This window comes from Garra rufa, chromosome 7 (assembly GCF_049309525.1).
Source record: "Garra rufa chromosome 7, GarRuf1.0, whole genome shotgun sequence".
Classification (NCBI taxonomy): Eukaryota; Metazoa; Chordata; class Actinopteri; order Cypriniformes; family Cyprinidae; genus Garra; species Garra rufa.
Window position 1 is genome coordinate 33,183,308 of NC_133367.1, and position 16,913 is coordinate 33,200,220.

The 16,913-nt window shown below is 38.9% G+C and overlaps 1 protein-coding gene across 1 annotated transcript in view; it reads left to right on the forward strand.

The window, feature by feature from the left end:
* The window catches only part of p3h2 (prolyl 3-hydroxylase 2), a 56,652-nt gene that overhangs the window by 22,392 nt on the left and 17,347 nt on the right, over positions 1-16,913 (forward strand). The window contains exons 2-3 of the mRNA XM_073843792.1: positions 14,380-14,532; positions 15,115-15,304. Coding sequence (XP_073699893.1) covers positions 14,380-14,532; positions 15,115-15,304 — 343 coding nt within the window. The remainder of the gene's footprint in view (positions 1-14,379; positions 14,533-15,114; positions 15,305-16,913) is intronic.

Genomic DNA, 16,913 nt, shown 5'->3' on the forward strand with positions numbered 1-16,913 from the left:
AGGCATATTTTGTACATCAAGCATTAGCTGAGAATATATATCCCTTATGTGGCTTCGTCATCCTCTGGATTCACTTAAGCTTTCCATCTAAACTCTTAAAAATAAAGGTGCTTTAAAAAGGTTCCTCAAGAGATGCCATAGATTAGAAGAACCATTTTTGTTCCTATAAAGAACCATTCGGTCAAAGGTTCTTTAAAGAAGCATCTCTTTCTTACCTTTTTATAATCTGAAGAATGTTCTTTTGCCACAAAGCACCTTTTGTGAAACAGAAAGGTTCTTCAGATGTTTAAGGTTCTTTATGAAACCATTTAGACAAAAAAGGTTCTTCTATGGCATCGTGAAGAACCTTTTAAGAGTGTACGAAGTGTTGTTGAGGTTTGTCAGTTATTCTGGGTTTGTTTTAGAGGATGAAATAAAAATTTGTCAATTTTAAGGTAGTTACTACCTTTCTAGGTCTTGAACGTGGTATGCAGGGTCCGAAAGCTTTTGAATTTCATTAAAATATCTTAATTTGTGTTCTGAAGATGAACAAAGGCATATTTTGTATATCAAGCATTAGCTGAGAATATATATCCCTTATGTGGCTTTGTCGTCCTCTGGATTCACTTGAGCTTTCCATCTACACATTTAAAAATAAAGGTGCTTTAAAAAGGTTCCTCAAGCGATGCCATAGATTAGAAGAACCATTTTTGTTCCTATAAAGAACCATTCAGTCAAAGGTTCCTTAAAGAAGCATCTCTTTCTTACCTTTTTATAATCTGAAGAATGTTCTTTTGCCACAAAGCACCTTTTGTGAAACAGAAAGGTTCTTCAGATGTTTAAGGTTCTTTATGAAACCATTTAGACAAAGTTCTTCTATGGCATCGTGAAGAACCTTTATTTTCAAGAGTGTATGAAGTGTTGTTGAGGTTTGTCTTGAAAGGGTGAAATGAAAATTTGTCAATTTTAAGGTAGTTGCTACCTTTCTGGGTCTTGAACGTGATGTGCAGGGTCCGAAAGCTTTTGAATTTCAATAAAATATCTTCTTTGTGTTCTGAAGATGAACAAAGGCATATTTTGTACATCAAGCAATAGCTGAGAATATATATATATCCCTTATGTGACTTCGTCATCCTCAGGATTCACTTAAGCTTTCCATCTACACATTTAAAAATAAAGGTGCTTTAAAAAGGTTCCTCAAGCGATGCCATAGATTAGAAGAACCATTTTTGTTCCTATAAAGAACCATTCGGTCAAAGGTTCTTTAAAGAAGCATCTCTTTCTTACCTTTTTATAATCTGAAGAATGTTCTTTTGCCACAAAGCACCTTTTGTGAAACAGAAAGGTTCTTCAGATGTTTAAGGTTCTTTATGAAACCATTTAGACAAAAAGGTTCTTCTATGGCATCGTGAAGAACCTTTATTTTCAAGAGTGTATGAAGTGTTGTTGAGATTTGTCAGTTATTCTAGGTTTGTTTTGGAGGATGAAATGAAAATTTGTCAATTTTAAGATAGTTACTACTTTTTTGGATCTTGAACTTTGTATGCAGGGTCTGAAAGCTTTTGAATTTCATTACAAATATCTTAATTTGTGTTCTGAAGATGAACAAAGGTCTTACGGGTTTGGAACGACATGAGGGTGAGTAATTGTTGACCGAATTTTCATTTTTGGTTAAACTATCCCTTTAGGCCTTCATAACTCTTTAGTCTTAGAGTGCAGTTGTAAACACATGAGGTTATTTGTATGCAAGCATCTGCTAAATGTCTATTTTCATTGAACAAATTATTTGGAAACCAGCTGTTTTGATCCTTTTTTCACTTTGCTACATTCCGGGTGGTCAGACTCGGTGCAATTGTCTTTCCACACGTTTATGCAAGAGGAGTGTGTCAGATCCTGCCAAGCATGATCTTTGACATTTTCGCAACCATCCCAGATCAAACGTCCATGGAATCCTGACTACTACAGACTCGTGGCACCGGCCAAGGCTGCCTGCCTGACAGTGAGGTCATCACCCAGCGGGTTTAGGACCCCCTGACCCATAGAGTGTAATCAGAGATGACCTGTTGTGTTTCCACTGGCCCTCTCGAGCCCTAGCCCTTCATTATCATGTCCTTCGCCTCTCATAAATACATGGCAGGCCAAAGTTAGCTTGCGCCCTTTGATCTGACCCATTTCTGGCAGTGTAGAGGTCAGGGGAGCACTGCTGTTTTCGTTATTTCGGCTCATTTTCCCATCTCTCTCATTCTCACAAGGTTGATTCTGTAGTTGGCAATCACACCAGATCTCCTGTGGTTTGAGTGGATTTTGCACTTGCTTTCACTGAATGCAGCCAACGTTGTGTTAAGGTCATGTAAATGTCTTGAACATTGCTCTTTTGTTATGGAAAGGTCAACAATTAAAGCAAAACTTGCCTGAAACCTATTTGTGCATGGTACATGATGTTTGCTTTGTGTGTAAACACCATGATTGATATTTAGTCAGGTAATTTAATGTCTATATGTTTTAATGTTAAAACTAGATGGTATTTTCAAAATCTCTTGACTTGTTGTGTTGTCCATTTTTATAATTTTGCATATAAACACCATTATTGACATTTTAGTCAGCTGTTCTCGATAACTTTCCAAGTTTTGACATTAAAACTGGACAGTGATTTTGTTGGTCTTGTTGGTTTTCGATTTTTTTTTTTTTTTTTGTAGAATATGCTTTTTATCTAGTGATTTTGTGTACATGTACTTAGGTTTAATTCAGTTAGGAGTACATACGAATGTTTTTTTTTCTCTCGCAATTTCATGTTTATATCTCGCAATTCAGATTTTTTTCCACACAGTTCTGACTTTTTAGAATTATGAGATGTAAACTCGCAATTGCAAGTTAGAAAGTCCAGTTTTGAGGGGAAAAAAGACTGGTATGTAATTGCGTGTTTATATCTCATTTCTGACTTTTTTCTCAGAATTGTGAGATATAACCTTGCATTTGAGAAAAAAGTCAGAATTGAGAGATTTTAATCACGCAAATCTGACTTTATAACAGAATTGTGAGATATAAACTCACAGTTACAAGTTATAAAGTCAAAATTGCGTGATAAAAATAAAGTTTGTATCTCGCAATTTGACTTATTTCGCGCAATTGCGAGTTTATATCTTGTAATTACATTTTTTTTCTCAGAATTGTGATGTTAGAAAGTCCAATTTTGAGGGGAAAAATACTTGCAATTGCAAGTTAAGTCAGAATTAAGATATAAACTTGCAATTACATGTTATAAAGTCAGAATTGTGTGACTTTACAATTCTGTTTTTTCTTGCAAATGCGAACATCTCACAATTCTGACATTTTTCTTGCAATTGCACATTTATATCTCACAATTGATTGTTTTTTCACACAATTTTGAATTTTTTCTTAGAATTGTGAGATATAAACTAGCAATTGCGAACACAAAAGTGGACAATGGAAGTGATCAAAAACAACAAAAGAGCAATAACGTGCAATCGCTATGACAAGTCTCATTTAGCCTAACGCAGTACACGTATCAAGCTTTTTTTATTATATAATAAATAAAAAGAAAATAGAATAATAAAAAAAAAGCAAGCTAGTGTTGGAGGCCTAAAAATAGATAGAAAACAACAAGAACGGAGTAGCTAGTGTTAGTTTTAAATAAAAAGTCAGAATTGTGAAATAAAAAGTCGCAATTACCTTTTTTTTAATTCAGTGGCAGAAACAGGCTTCCATAAAATGGTGTCTGGTTGGTTAGCTGTTAGCATGGCTTGTTAGCATGTCTAAATATTTTTGAATTTTGCTTCAGTGCATTTGAACACCTATGTAACAATATGATGTAACAGGCAAGGAAACGTTTTTCTTCATAACTGAATAAAATTATAGATAAAAAATACATCTATTTAATACATCTATCTATCCATTTTGGGTTAGGCACTATATAGCATTAAACGGCCTATTATTTTGTAACATTTTGGTCTTAGAAAGACATTAGAAGAGCAGAGTTTGTTTTTTGGTTGTGTTTTTGTCCTGAAAAACAATTTCCTTTAGTTTGTACTTTTACATCAGCTGTTTACTTGGTAATATGCAGTGCTTGGCTTCAGTTGTAGCTGTAATTTATGTGCAGCTGATTTGGTTTGGAAACACCTTCTCAGCCAAAGTGTTATTAAATAAACCACTTGCCATCAGTCATAAATCAGTGTATTTGCTGAGTGGGTGTGAAGGCAGGCAGAAGATGTGGCTACACTGACCCCTCAACCTTCAAGATGTAAGTATTATTCAGTAATGCTTTAGCAACCACCCAGAACGCACTAACAATGTGCTAACAACCACTTCTGTTGTCGAGGTCTGTTTTTACTGAAATTTGGTTGTTTAGAATTTATTGTATATTCGTAACTTTCAATGATTCATTGATTTGATTGATCTTCCTCTTGGTCAGAAACTTTGCACAGTAAGTGGAACTTGAAAACAAATGTTCGTTCCAGCAGAACCTCCCTAGGATAATAATAAAAAAACGAATTAATAACAGTCAACAGAGTTTAATAAAACAGTCAACCCATCTCAGAATGAGGTCACCTCCCTGAACGCCCCCAAGAAAGCAATTTATTCCCATTTGTCGAAGTACAGTGGGTGTTTTCTTCAGTGGGGGGCCAGGATGGGTCTCAGTGGGAGATGCTCTTGGCAGCTTCCGGGCTGAAGGGGGCTTCTACTTGGCGCGCTCACCACAGTGATCTGCCAGGAGTGCTGCTAGCCAGGCTACTGTCAAAAATTAAGCACTTCACTACTCCAAAGATAACAGGCCCCTGCACCTCCTTCGCCGGTCTCCCTGGGTTAATTAACCTGCCTCATGCTGTGATCCGAAACGAGGAGCCACGCTTGGTGCACTTTGGATGCATTTAGTGTTGGCCTGTGCAAACGTTGCAATAAACCAACAAACAGCTAGGTTTTCCAAACCTCGTAACACTAAACATTTTACAAACCTCATATTTTAGCCTGGTAAAGATGAAAGGGATAGTTCACCCAAAAATTCTCTTATTAATTAGTACCCTGTCATTCCAAACAAGACCTTTGTTTATCTTAAGAACACAAATAAAGATATTTTTGATGAAGTCTGAGAGCTTTCTGACCCATCAGCCTTCATTATTTAAACTCATTTTTTAAATAATCATGTTCAACAGTGGATTTCCAGGTGGGAAAAACTACATTACCCATAATTCAAGAGAGAGATTTCCACCAATGAGAGAATTGCAACAAATAAATTGCATCAATTGCATCAATTGCAAAAACTGTGAATAGCATAGTCAATCAAAACACTAATATTTGTATGTGCATTTCGCAATAAATGCCAAGTTCTGTCCTGAAACTCTAGATGGCAGAAGCTGATGGGTCGTTAACTCAAACTGATTATATTCACAGCGTTAAATATTTGGCACAAGCTGGTTGGTTCATGTTGCATACGCAGCCAGTGAGCTTGCTGCTCTACATTTAAATGGCTGGTTATCATTAATTAGAGTTCTTCTGTAACCATCCACCTCCCCAGCTCCACCTGTATAGATCTGCTACAGGTTATTATATATGCTAGTCGTGCAGCAGCAGTCTTAAATACTCACAGCAGCGTATCGGCATATATTCATTGGCAGTAGCAAGTTCCTGTACTTGCTTTGCAGCAGCAGAATTAATCTACAACAAAAACAATAACCATTGGCATATGCCGCAGTTGTGCTTTGGGTGTCCTGAGTTCAAATCCCGCCTCGTGGACCTTTCCCAATCCTGTACCCCCCCTCTCTCTCACAATCACAGATCTCTACTGTTCTATCAAGAAAAATACAAAAACGCCTAAAAAAAAACAATATCCAACAGCAGCAGCAATTCAGCAGTATAGCAGATCTATTCCACCAAAGGCTAAAAACATTAACATTGTTATATCCATTACCATGCTAAAATGTTCCAAGATTTTTGGTTCAAATCAAAGTTTGTAATGTTGCGATTCACCGAATCCTAGTTGGTTTGGTTCATGGGTTATAACAAACACCTTTTTTTTTTAAAAAAAAATCCCTGTAGAAAAAAAGTGAATGGTAGGAATATTTCCAGGACTAAAGCCGCCACAGAAATCACTGTTGCGCTCTATTAAACATCAAATCTGTTCTGATTAGTTTTGTTACACGCACAGCAGTTTCACATTCAGTGCGGACAAGCAAATAATTTGTCGCTAAAAAACTTGCTGCATCGTGCCCACAATATCGAGTGCGTGGGAAGTTGAAAACGGGCTTAACTCTTTGAACATCAATCAGATTTACTAAGCTTTTCAGTCTGACAGGATGTTTATGTTGCTTTGCGAAAATCTTTAAAGCAAACAAAATAGGAGTAACATTGACAACTGCCAAAACTTTTAACAATTTTCTTTTGTCAAATGATAAAAAGTGAGAAAAAACTCCCTTGCCTGGGGTGCACTTTGAGTTTGCATTAACTTGTTGGCACAGAGGACAAATCACTCATCACTTGGTACTTAGAACCTCAGGGTTCCCAGAATTCATTGGGGGCCCCTATGAGGGCTGTTCAGAAATGTTCACACCTGACAGAGCCAGTACAGTAACCTGTAGCAAGTACAGAGCTACAGATGCAGATGGGCATCTGCAACATGACAAAATACAGTGCGCAGACCTCCAGGGAGGAAAATCAAGGGTGCTGGTGCATTCATGGGAGAATGAAAGGCAGCCTTGTAAAGGCACTCTGATACCAGTGCCTCTGTTATAAAGCTCTGTTGTACGTGAACAAAGTCCAGGCCTGCTTTAGATTTAACTCTTTAGTACAGCTCCTCCCATTCCACTCTGTTTCCAATCCATGCGTTTAAACAGCGCAATAGCAGAACTAATATGCCTCACTGGAACAAGAGCTGTAATGGGCTCTTTGACCTCTAAAGGAACTCATTCGTAAACATCATCAGAAAAAAAGTTCTTTGTGATGTATATTGGATAAAACTTTAGCTCGTGAAAAGCACATGAAGGGGGGTGACAGTAAGTTCACATCAGGCTCATATTTGAACAAAAGATAAATTAGGTTGTTTTTTGATCAAATGTTGCTCTCCCCGGCGGGGAGTCTGGTCATTAGGAGGCCAGCATGATTCCGGGAGCATTGATCCTAGAGAGCTGCCCTCTCTCAGGCCGAGGGCTCTGCAGGAATGTGGAGGATGTGGAGGGAGGGCTGACTCACTCCTCCGCTCTGGGCCAAGAGATCCCACAGAGTGACTTGAAAGACGAGGTGCTGGAACAGAAGATGTTGAGGACTATTAACTGTGTGCATTCATCAAATTTTTGGGCTGCATAGGCGTGGGGCTAAAATCAAGTGAAGCCTGAATGTTTCAAGAGGATTTCAACTCAAGTTGCACGTCAAACCGTAAAACAAAACCATCTCTCCTGATGCAGCAGGCAAGGGAAGGTTGGAAGATTTAGGAGAGTGGCCTGTCATGAGTTATAGAGCTGATACTTTTTAAGCCTTTAATAGGATTGCTAGAATTGGGGAAGTGAAAGGAAATTGTGGGATAGGTTTGGAAAAGGTAAACCTGAAGATAAATGAGGGATACAGCTGAGAAACTTCCATGACGGGGTGTCCAATCCTGTTTATAGAGAGCCAACATCCTGCAGATTTTAGCTCCAACTAAAACACACCTGAACCAGCTAGGTCAAGGTCTAACTAGGCATACTAGGAGCTTCCAGGCAGGTGTTTTAGATCTGGTTGGAGCTAAACTCTGCAGGACAGTGACCCTCCAGGAACAGGTTTGGACACCCTTGTGCTATAAGAACAGAAATGCTAACAGATAGCTTTCTCCAAGTATTTTGAATCTCCTCACTTGGAGCATGTGAGCGACCCTGCAGGCCACAGCTGTGTCCAAAATCACATACTCTAATGAGTAGGTACTTTTTTTGAATAAGCAATTACTTTGCGACTGCAAAAAGAGTATGTTCTATATCAGGGGTGTCCAAAATGGGTCCTGGAGGGCCATTGTTCTGCTGAGTTTAGCTCCAACCTCACTTAAACGCACCTGAACCAGCTAATCAAGGTCTAACTAGGCATACTAGAAGCTTCCAGGCAGGTGTTTTGGAGCTGGTTGGAGCTAAACTCTGCAGGACAGTGGCCCATCCAGGAACAGGTTTGGACACCCCTGTGCTATAAGAACGGGAATGCTAACAGATAGCCTTCTCCAAGTATTAAGAATCTTCTTAGTTGGAGCATGTGAGTGACCCTGCAGGCGACAACTGTCCAAAATATCATACTCTCATGAATAGGTACTTTTTTTGAATAAGCAATTACTTTGCGACTGCAAAAAGAGTATGTTCTATATCAGGGGTGTCCAAAATGGGTCCTGGAGGGCCATTGTTCTGCTGAGTTTAGCTCCAACCTCACTTAAAAGCACCTGAACCAGCTAATCAAGGTCTAACTAGGCATACTAGAAGCTTCCAGGCAGGTGTTTTGGAGCTGGTTGGAGCTAAACTTTGCAGAACAGTAACCCTCTAAACCCTCTAAAACAGGTTTGGATACCCCTGTGCTAAAAGAACAAGAATGCTAACAGATAGCCTTCTCCAAGTATTAAGAATCTTCTTAGATGGAGCACTTGAGTGACCCTGCAGGTGACAACTGTCCAAAATCGCATACTCTGAGTAGGTACTTTTTTGAATGAGTAATTACTTTGCGACTGCAAAAAGAGTAATTTCAAGGGTGTTCAAACTTGGTCCTGGTGGGCCATTGTCCTGCAGAGTTTAGCTCTAACCTGACTCAAACACTCCTGAACAAGCTAATCAAGGTCTAACTAGGCATACTAGGAGTTTCCAGGCAGGTGTTTTGGAGCTGGTTGGAGCTAAACTCTGCAGGACAGTGACCCTCCAAGAACAGATTTGGACACCCCTGTGCTATAAGAACAAGAATGCTAACAGATAGCCTTCTTCAAGTATTAAGAATCTTCTTAGATGGAGCACTTGAGTGACCCTGCAGGCGACAACTGTCCAAAATCGCATACTCTCATGAGTAGGTACTTTTTTGAACAAATAATTACTTTGCGACTGCAAAAAGAGTATGTTCTATATCAGGGGTGTCCAAACTGGGTCCTGGTGGGCCATTGCTCTGCTGAGTTTAGCTCCAACCTCACTTAAACACACCTGATCCTGCTAATCAAGGTCTAACTAGGCATACTAGAAGCTTCCAGGCAGGTGTTTTGGAGCTGGTTGGAGCTAAGAACAGGTTTGGAGACCCCTATGCTGTAAGAACAAGAATGCTAACAGATAACTTTCTCCAAGTATTACGAATCTCTTCAGTTGGAGCATGTGAGCGACCCAGGCAGGTGTTTTGGAGCTGGCTGGGGCTAAACTCAGCAGGAAATTTGCCCTCTAGGCCCTCTACCGAATTTGGTCACCCCTGAACGTACTCTTTTTGCCCTACCAGCATCAGTTGTGTCACATCACTGCTATTTGTAAATTCTCTCCCGTGACCTCATGGGGTAGTAAAGTGTCCATCGTATACGTACTTTAGAATCACGCCAGAAATAGTAGGTCATCTGGGTACTTTTTACCTACTCTTTTATGCCCCTGTTACCAAGAAAGATGCATTTCAAAGAGTTTTTGTCTGAGGGTTTTCTTTCAGACACAACAAAGTACTCTTTACCAAACAGAAAGTCTAACATGTTAGTCCTGATCTTTAATCTAACTTTTAATCTTTTGATTTCCCCTCTAATTACGTACAAACGAATCAACTACAGTCAAACACCTCATCTAAGCTAGGAACGACCAAAGAAACCCTTTGAAACCCAGACCCCACAAACACAGACTTCCATTCAGCGGTAGCGTACAGTAGCCGGATTATTGTAGGCCTATTTTTACTTTTTTCCAACTATCCCATGTCTTTGCATTAATGAAAGAGGCTGTCTGTTCCAGCCTGCTTTAAAGACATTCCTCAGACATTACCTTATTAAACCAACACGTGTGTTGAGTGGGTGTAACCGGGCCACAGAGAAAGGGCTAGTGTGTCGGCACTAATGGAGGTGTGAGAAGGCCACACCCCAGACGGATGACATCATCCAAAGGATTCCCACAAGTCTGGACTGTTTTCCACAGCACGTGTTGTACGTGCCCCAAAGCCGCTTGGCTTTTGAGGTTTAACTGCCATGAAGAAAGACAGGTCAACATGGGATACTTGGAATAAATTGGTTGTGCTTTCCAGAGTGATTTTTCTGTTAGTTGAGACCTTGTGAGTGGAAGAAAATGTGATATGTTTGTAACAGCTGTTTGTTCCACAATAGCTCAGTTAATTCACCCTGTCATCTACTTAGTTTTGGGCAGAAATATGTTTTTGAAGCGGATTCTGGAAAATTTGGTCATACTAGTGGAGCAGAAATCACATGTTGCCTTTATAGTTTTAGGAAGGCTTGTATTTTACTAGAAAGCAGCTATACTTAAAATAGATGTGCGAATAAAACATACTATGCAAATTTAACAATCACTTTAGTGCATTTGCACAGATTCTTGTGGTTTCTCTATTGCTTAGTGTTGAGTGAAACCAGGGAAATGGCAGTTTTCAGCTTGAAGCCAACACCTCTGCTTCAGTCAATATACAGCACACTGGATTTATTAGTTGCAGATTGAACCGTTCTGCTTGAATATTTGCTTATCCTTAGATTACACATTAAATAATAAGTCTGTGTTTGCTACATGACGGACAAAATTGAGCTTACATCCAAAAAGATACATTTAATAGACTTTACCTAATCCAATGAAAGCACATTAATAATGTTCTCTTTTCTTGTTAAAACCTAAACACATTGTTTAAAGCTCTGAATGTTTGTAGTTGATCTCTACCAAACAACATGATTTTTTAGAACATAAAAGTATCTACAGTTCCATCAACATGTTGTTGACATTCTTTGCCTAGAGAAAAGCATAAATGGGGCTCGTCTTGGCTACGACTGTATCCCACATCAAACGGTGTGTTTTTCTTTTTTACAGCCAGTAAGTAAATGGTTTGTAAACTCTGGCTGGAGATGCAGGGGAAAAAAAACTAGTGGTGTATATTAAAGAGCAGTTACGAGGGCCACAGGTGCTCACTCTGGAAAATATTTACCCCAAAAGCACAAATGATAGCTGAAGACTGTTTATGCAATTAGAAATAAACTACTAGTTAATGTCGTTGGATTTTTACTCTTTTCAAAGTCTTGCGCACTGTGTTCTTCTGTGGGGTGTATCCGTTTGATATAAAATAAAAGGAAAATCGTTTTACGCATACTAAATTTTTGATGTAATGGGTTTGCTGAGTAAATCTGGTAAAGCCAACACTGTGGATTTGTGTGTAAGTGTTTGTGTGTGTGTGTGTGTGTGTGTGTGTGTGTGTGTGTGTGTGTGTGTGTGTGTGTGTGTGTGTGTGTGTGTGTGTGTGTGTGTGTGTGTGTGTGTGTGAAATGAGCATTGCAGCTGTAAAACCATCTGTTGAAGTAATTTAGAAGTTAACTAAAATATGTCTTCACAGGACTCACTAGAAACATGGTCAAAGAGAGTCAGGTCTTGGTTTAGATATTAAATCAGCTACAGTTTCAGTCATGCTAATTAAGCCAATGTCTACAACAAAAACCGTCAAATCATAGCTAACATGCAGCATGTGTCCAGCGCTAAGGTCAGCTTAGATGTTATGTTACTGTAGCTTGTATATGAGGTTATGTTGGGTTGGATGTTAGGTTATGTTAGCTTAGATGTTATATTGGGTTGGATGCTAGGTTATGTTAGATTTTATGTTATGGGTTATGTTGTGTTCGGTTATATGTTATGTCATATGTTAGGTTGTGTTACTGTAGGTTGGATGTTAGGTTTATGTTAGATTATGTTATGTTACTGTAGGTTGGATGTTAGGATATGTTAGGTTGCATGTTATGTTAGGTTATGGTATGTACAATAGGTTGGTTAGGTTATGTTTGGTTGGATGTTAGGTTATGTTATCTTATGTTAATGTATGTTACTGTAGGCTGGATGTTATGTTAGGTTAGCTTATATGTTATAGGTTATATGTTAGGTTATGTTAAGTTACTGTAGGTTGGATGTTAGGTTATGTTAGCCCAAAGTTGGTATGATTCTTTAGGGTCTTCATGAAATTTCTGTAACACACTTTGGTTAAAATCCCTCAATAGTAATATAAAACAACACATTTTTACCTACAGCTCTGTTCACAGCAACCCATTTCGGTTCATGTCTCTTTAAATGACAATGAGCTACTGCCTATTACACCACAAAGAAAATTAGCTGCTTCGAAACATTTATTCGCTTAATATATGACGGTTGTAAAACAGCTATGCCTTTGTCCAGCAGGTCTTCAGCAGAGTCAAACATTACAAACATTTCTGAGGCAACGATTTTATACAGGAACATCAAACGCATAATTGCCAATAAACTTGGTAGTTTTGAAGTCTGAGAACTGTCGCATTTTTGGTAAATAAGACAGCTGCATGAGCTGTATGTATGAATGTAAGCAGACAATGCACTCAGCCGGACTAAATCCCAGCTGTATTTGAGCTTTTGTGTCTAGCTGGGCCATTTTCCAGTCACCTCTTGTGAACTCTTTGGTCACTGTTCTGTAACGATTACAGGATTTGTCGGGGCATGGGGATTTTTTGATACGCTACTGTAGCGCATGAGATAAACACACCAGGTGACTGAACATCACAGTCGTTTCTGAGGGCCCAAGTCGAGTTTTGGCTTGAGCTCCTGGAATCTAAACTGCTTTAGAAGAAAATCAGACAAGTCAGCATTTGGATGGGATACAAAAATACCCCCTACTGTATATCCAATCAGGGTCTTTGCGATCCATTCGCAGCTGGGACACAAGGGAGTGTGGGTGTGTGTGAATGAGGGGGAGGTAGAAAGAAGACGCAGGAATGCAGTCGACGCCAGCTTGCTCTTTGGCCTTTCAGAGGTAACCAAGCATATCCTTCTAAGCCGTTAGCCTTCCCTAACATAAAAGACCAAACCTTGGCATAGTCGCAAAAGACAAGGAAAAAAGGGAGGCGGTTCATTCGGGATCATCTTTTCCACTGTGCAGTCGTCCATCTACTGTATGGTTTTATCTGGAGACAGCAGGAGCTCCATAACATTGTTCTATACTCTTTAAAATAAAGGTTTCGGAGGGTGGTTTTCGTATAGCGACGCAATAGAAAAATAATTTCCTCGAAGAACCTTTGAGGGAACAGTTCTTAAAGTATTAGTTCACCTCCAGAATAAAAATACTGATAATTTACTAACCCAACATCATCATATCTTTCTTGGTTTTTAAGGTTTTTGATGAGAACATTCCAGGATTTTTCTCCATATAGTGGACTTCAGTTTGTACCTTCAACCCTTTGATCCCCATTGATGTCCACTATATGGAGAAAAATCCTGCAATGTTTTCCTCAAAAACCTTAATTTCTTTTCAACTGAAGAAAGAAAGACATGAACCTCTTGGAAGCCAGAATCTTTTGTACAATGTAAAGGTTCCATAGATGTTCTTCATGGTTCCATGAAGGTTCTTTGCGTCGTAGCAAACTTGTATGACTTTGTTCTGTGGAATACACGAGAAGATATTTCGAGAAATGCTTAAGCTACTTTTTTTCTATACAACAAAAGCAAATAGTGGCCAAGGGATGTTCAGAAAGAATAACAAAGCACTGTTTAATGTGGTCCATGCAACTTGTTTGCTAAAAATCTATTTGAAGCCTTGATTCTGATAGCCTTTTAATGTATCTCTAGAAGATCCATGCGATTCTTGCTGTGTTTTTTTTTTTCCTGTGAATCATCATTAACTTTGTTTTAGGCTTGTACCAACTAACTTGCACATTGCAATTATGAGGACAGAGTTCTTATCGTAAAATTGTTCCTAGTAAGGATTAAAGAAACTGATGCCAATCCAAGATCTGCTGAACAGATTTGAGGCCTGCAATTCATAATGGCCGAAAAAACAAAAGCTGACTGCTTCCGTAGACTTGTTTTGACATTTTTTCCTCTAATGATGAAGCAGAATTCACTGGAATTATATGATTTAAACAGTCTATGGTTTATTTATTCAAATCCATAATCCCTTTCAAAGGCCAAAAGGAGCTTCCCTGCTGAAAAGACCAGTTCATACCAGAATGGATTTTGTGCTTGTCCAAATTGGCGATACTATGTTCTTCAACACACACACAAAAAATATATATTTTCAACCATTTCTTTTAATTCTGATAATGATTTGTTTAAAGATTGTTGTAATAGGCACATGGTGTGGTAATGTTCGTACATGTAATTTAATTTATATGACTTGCGATTACAACTTTATCTCAATATTTGGGCTGTAGAACTCAAAACCGTGCCAAGAGAGGGCCTCCAAAGTTAATATTTTCAATCGTTTCTGTTTTTTTCTTCAAAACAGCTCGGGCAACTGGACAAAGCTGCATCTGCTGCTCATACGTATTTCCAGGCCAATCCTGAGCATGTGGAGATGGGAGAGGACCTAGAGCAGTACAAAGCAGAGAAGGGTGTAAATGAGGAACACTTCATTGATCGAGAATCCCGCACACATCAGGTAAGTAGCTGGGTTTCCATCCAAAGTTGCGAGTTTAACTTTGCACAAAATTGGAATATTGCATAAAACATGTGCAAATAAGCACCGTTTTTATCAAACGAGTCAAAAAGAGCAAAATAGAGGCGGTAAAACAGCGAGCACTTGTAATCGTTTTCATACACAGTTATGATTACAGCTCCATATGTAAAAAGCTTGCTCAGTAGCTCAGCCCGCAGGGAATTGGACTTATACGGAGATATACGGAATCTTTTGGTACAAATCCCATCAAAAACATGACTCACGATGAAAGAGTTGAAAGATGAGTTAGAAAAACAAGCTAAAATGGCATGCTTATGATTGCGCTTTGGCATCATATTTGCTTTTGTTCATACTATCATGTAGGTATAGGTGTAGTACACATGGTACGTTATTTTAAAACATCACAGAGTACTAGAGTTATATAAATGCGCATAAAAACAGTTATGGAAACATAGCTAGTGACTGCCGACCTCAATTACAGCACTGTTTGAATCTTCTTGAACCTTCAAGAACACCCTACAAAATCCTGAAACACCAAGTTTAGTATCACTTTTCTATTTACAGAGAGCCTTCTTTGCTGGGGTGAAGCTCTACGACAAAGGCAACTACGAAGAGTCCGTGGTGCTCTTCGAAGAGGCTCTGACTGAGTATTACCGTGCCGATGTGGAGTGTCGGTCCCTCTGTGAAGGACCGCAGCACTATGAGGAGCAGAGTCATGTCTTGTATAAATACAACCTCTACGAGCTAATGTCAGGTACACATGCTTTTGTACTCAGAGCTTTTCTGCTTCCTCCTGATGTGGTAAAGCTATCATCTTGAGAAGGGTCTGGGAATTTTCCATTCTCAAGTGGTTCTTTGGGACTTTCTTATGTTTTTAGAGTTGTTCATGTTTCCAGAAATGGAGATCTCCCCGTTCTCTGACCTCTATGTAAGTCTTTTCTGAGAAGGCAGGAGATACAAGTGTTTGACCTAAGTTTAAAGTACAAACTGTTATTGTTGTGTCTGACAGGCAGTTCATGATAGGAAAACAAAGAACGGCTTCAAACAGTGTGACATACGACTACCTTATAGAATGTTTTGCACGTGAAACTTACAACTTGAAAAGCTTCTTTGGTTCAAAGCTGAATTTATGATTTATTATTTATCAATACGGAAGCTGCTCGTTTAAACTTTAGCCTGTGAAGTTACACGAGAAAAACTGGCTTATGTCTTTTAAGCATGCATACCATGAGCCATGTTTTGTCTGGATTGCATTCCTGCTCAAAACAAGAGTACTATTTGAAATTTGGCAGGCCACATGCAGTCCAGCTGACCTCAATTAAAAAAAGATAACCATTTAAAGTACTGACACTAGTAGTAGAGAATTTCATTTATCACAATATTTTCATTTATCATATTCATAGTTATTGACACACGTCTCACAATGCTGTCTACTGTAAGAGTTTTAGCTGCTTTTAATTTAGGTTGTCACATTTCTGTAAAATTGTTGTACAAGTTGCATAATAGGCAATAAATGAAGCTAATATAACTAACTGACATCTTTTAACCATGCGAAAGCCCATAAAAGTCAAGCAGGGAGTCATAATTCACAAACACTTGTGTCATAACACCCCTCTAACTTTTGGCTTACAAAACAATGCATGCCATTGAGTGGTTCTTAATTATTCCTGATTGCATTCTGTTGATTAAGGAAGGATGTGAATGACTCTTGACATTTGTTTATGGCCTAAGTGTGAAGAATTGGCCAGTCATGAGGGGACTTGTTCTTCACTGGAGTTGTCAGTGTTTCTGATGTTAGCTTCAAGGGGTTTTGTGCATGATGGCATATCTCAGAAATCAGCAAGGAATCCCTGGAAAATATTCGGGATGATGTCACTGACATTTTCTGCCCGTTGGGCGATTCGTTGTGGGTGTGTTTTTGTGCATGAAAGGATTTGAGAGCATGTGTGTATTTTGTTGGACTGAGAACATTGTTTAGGGATTGTGGGAGTGGACACTTTTCGGTATGCAGTGACTGTGCTACAATTATGGACTCATTTTTGGCTGTATTAACAAAAGGTCTTTTAAAGCAGATGGGCTGGGCTTCTTCACAATTTTCATGGATTCTGGGTTATTGTTATATTTACAAAAGAAGTCAAGAGCTGGCTGTATGCCTTTGTGACTACATGAATAGACGGACACAGGACTCTCCATCTAATAATATGCCTGTTAAACCCTCTTTTGATACTCATCTCTTTAATTTGTGAATCTGTTACCACTCTCATGTGGGAACAGTCTGCCTACTACCCATCCACCCTATCATGAAACCCTTTAAAGTGAGTTTAAAGTCTTCTCAGCTCTTTAATTTAATCATCAACCTTTTC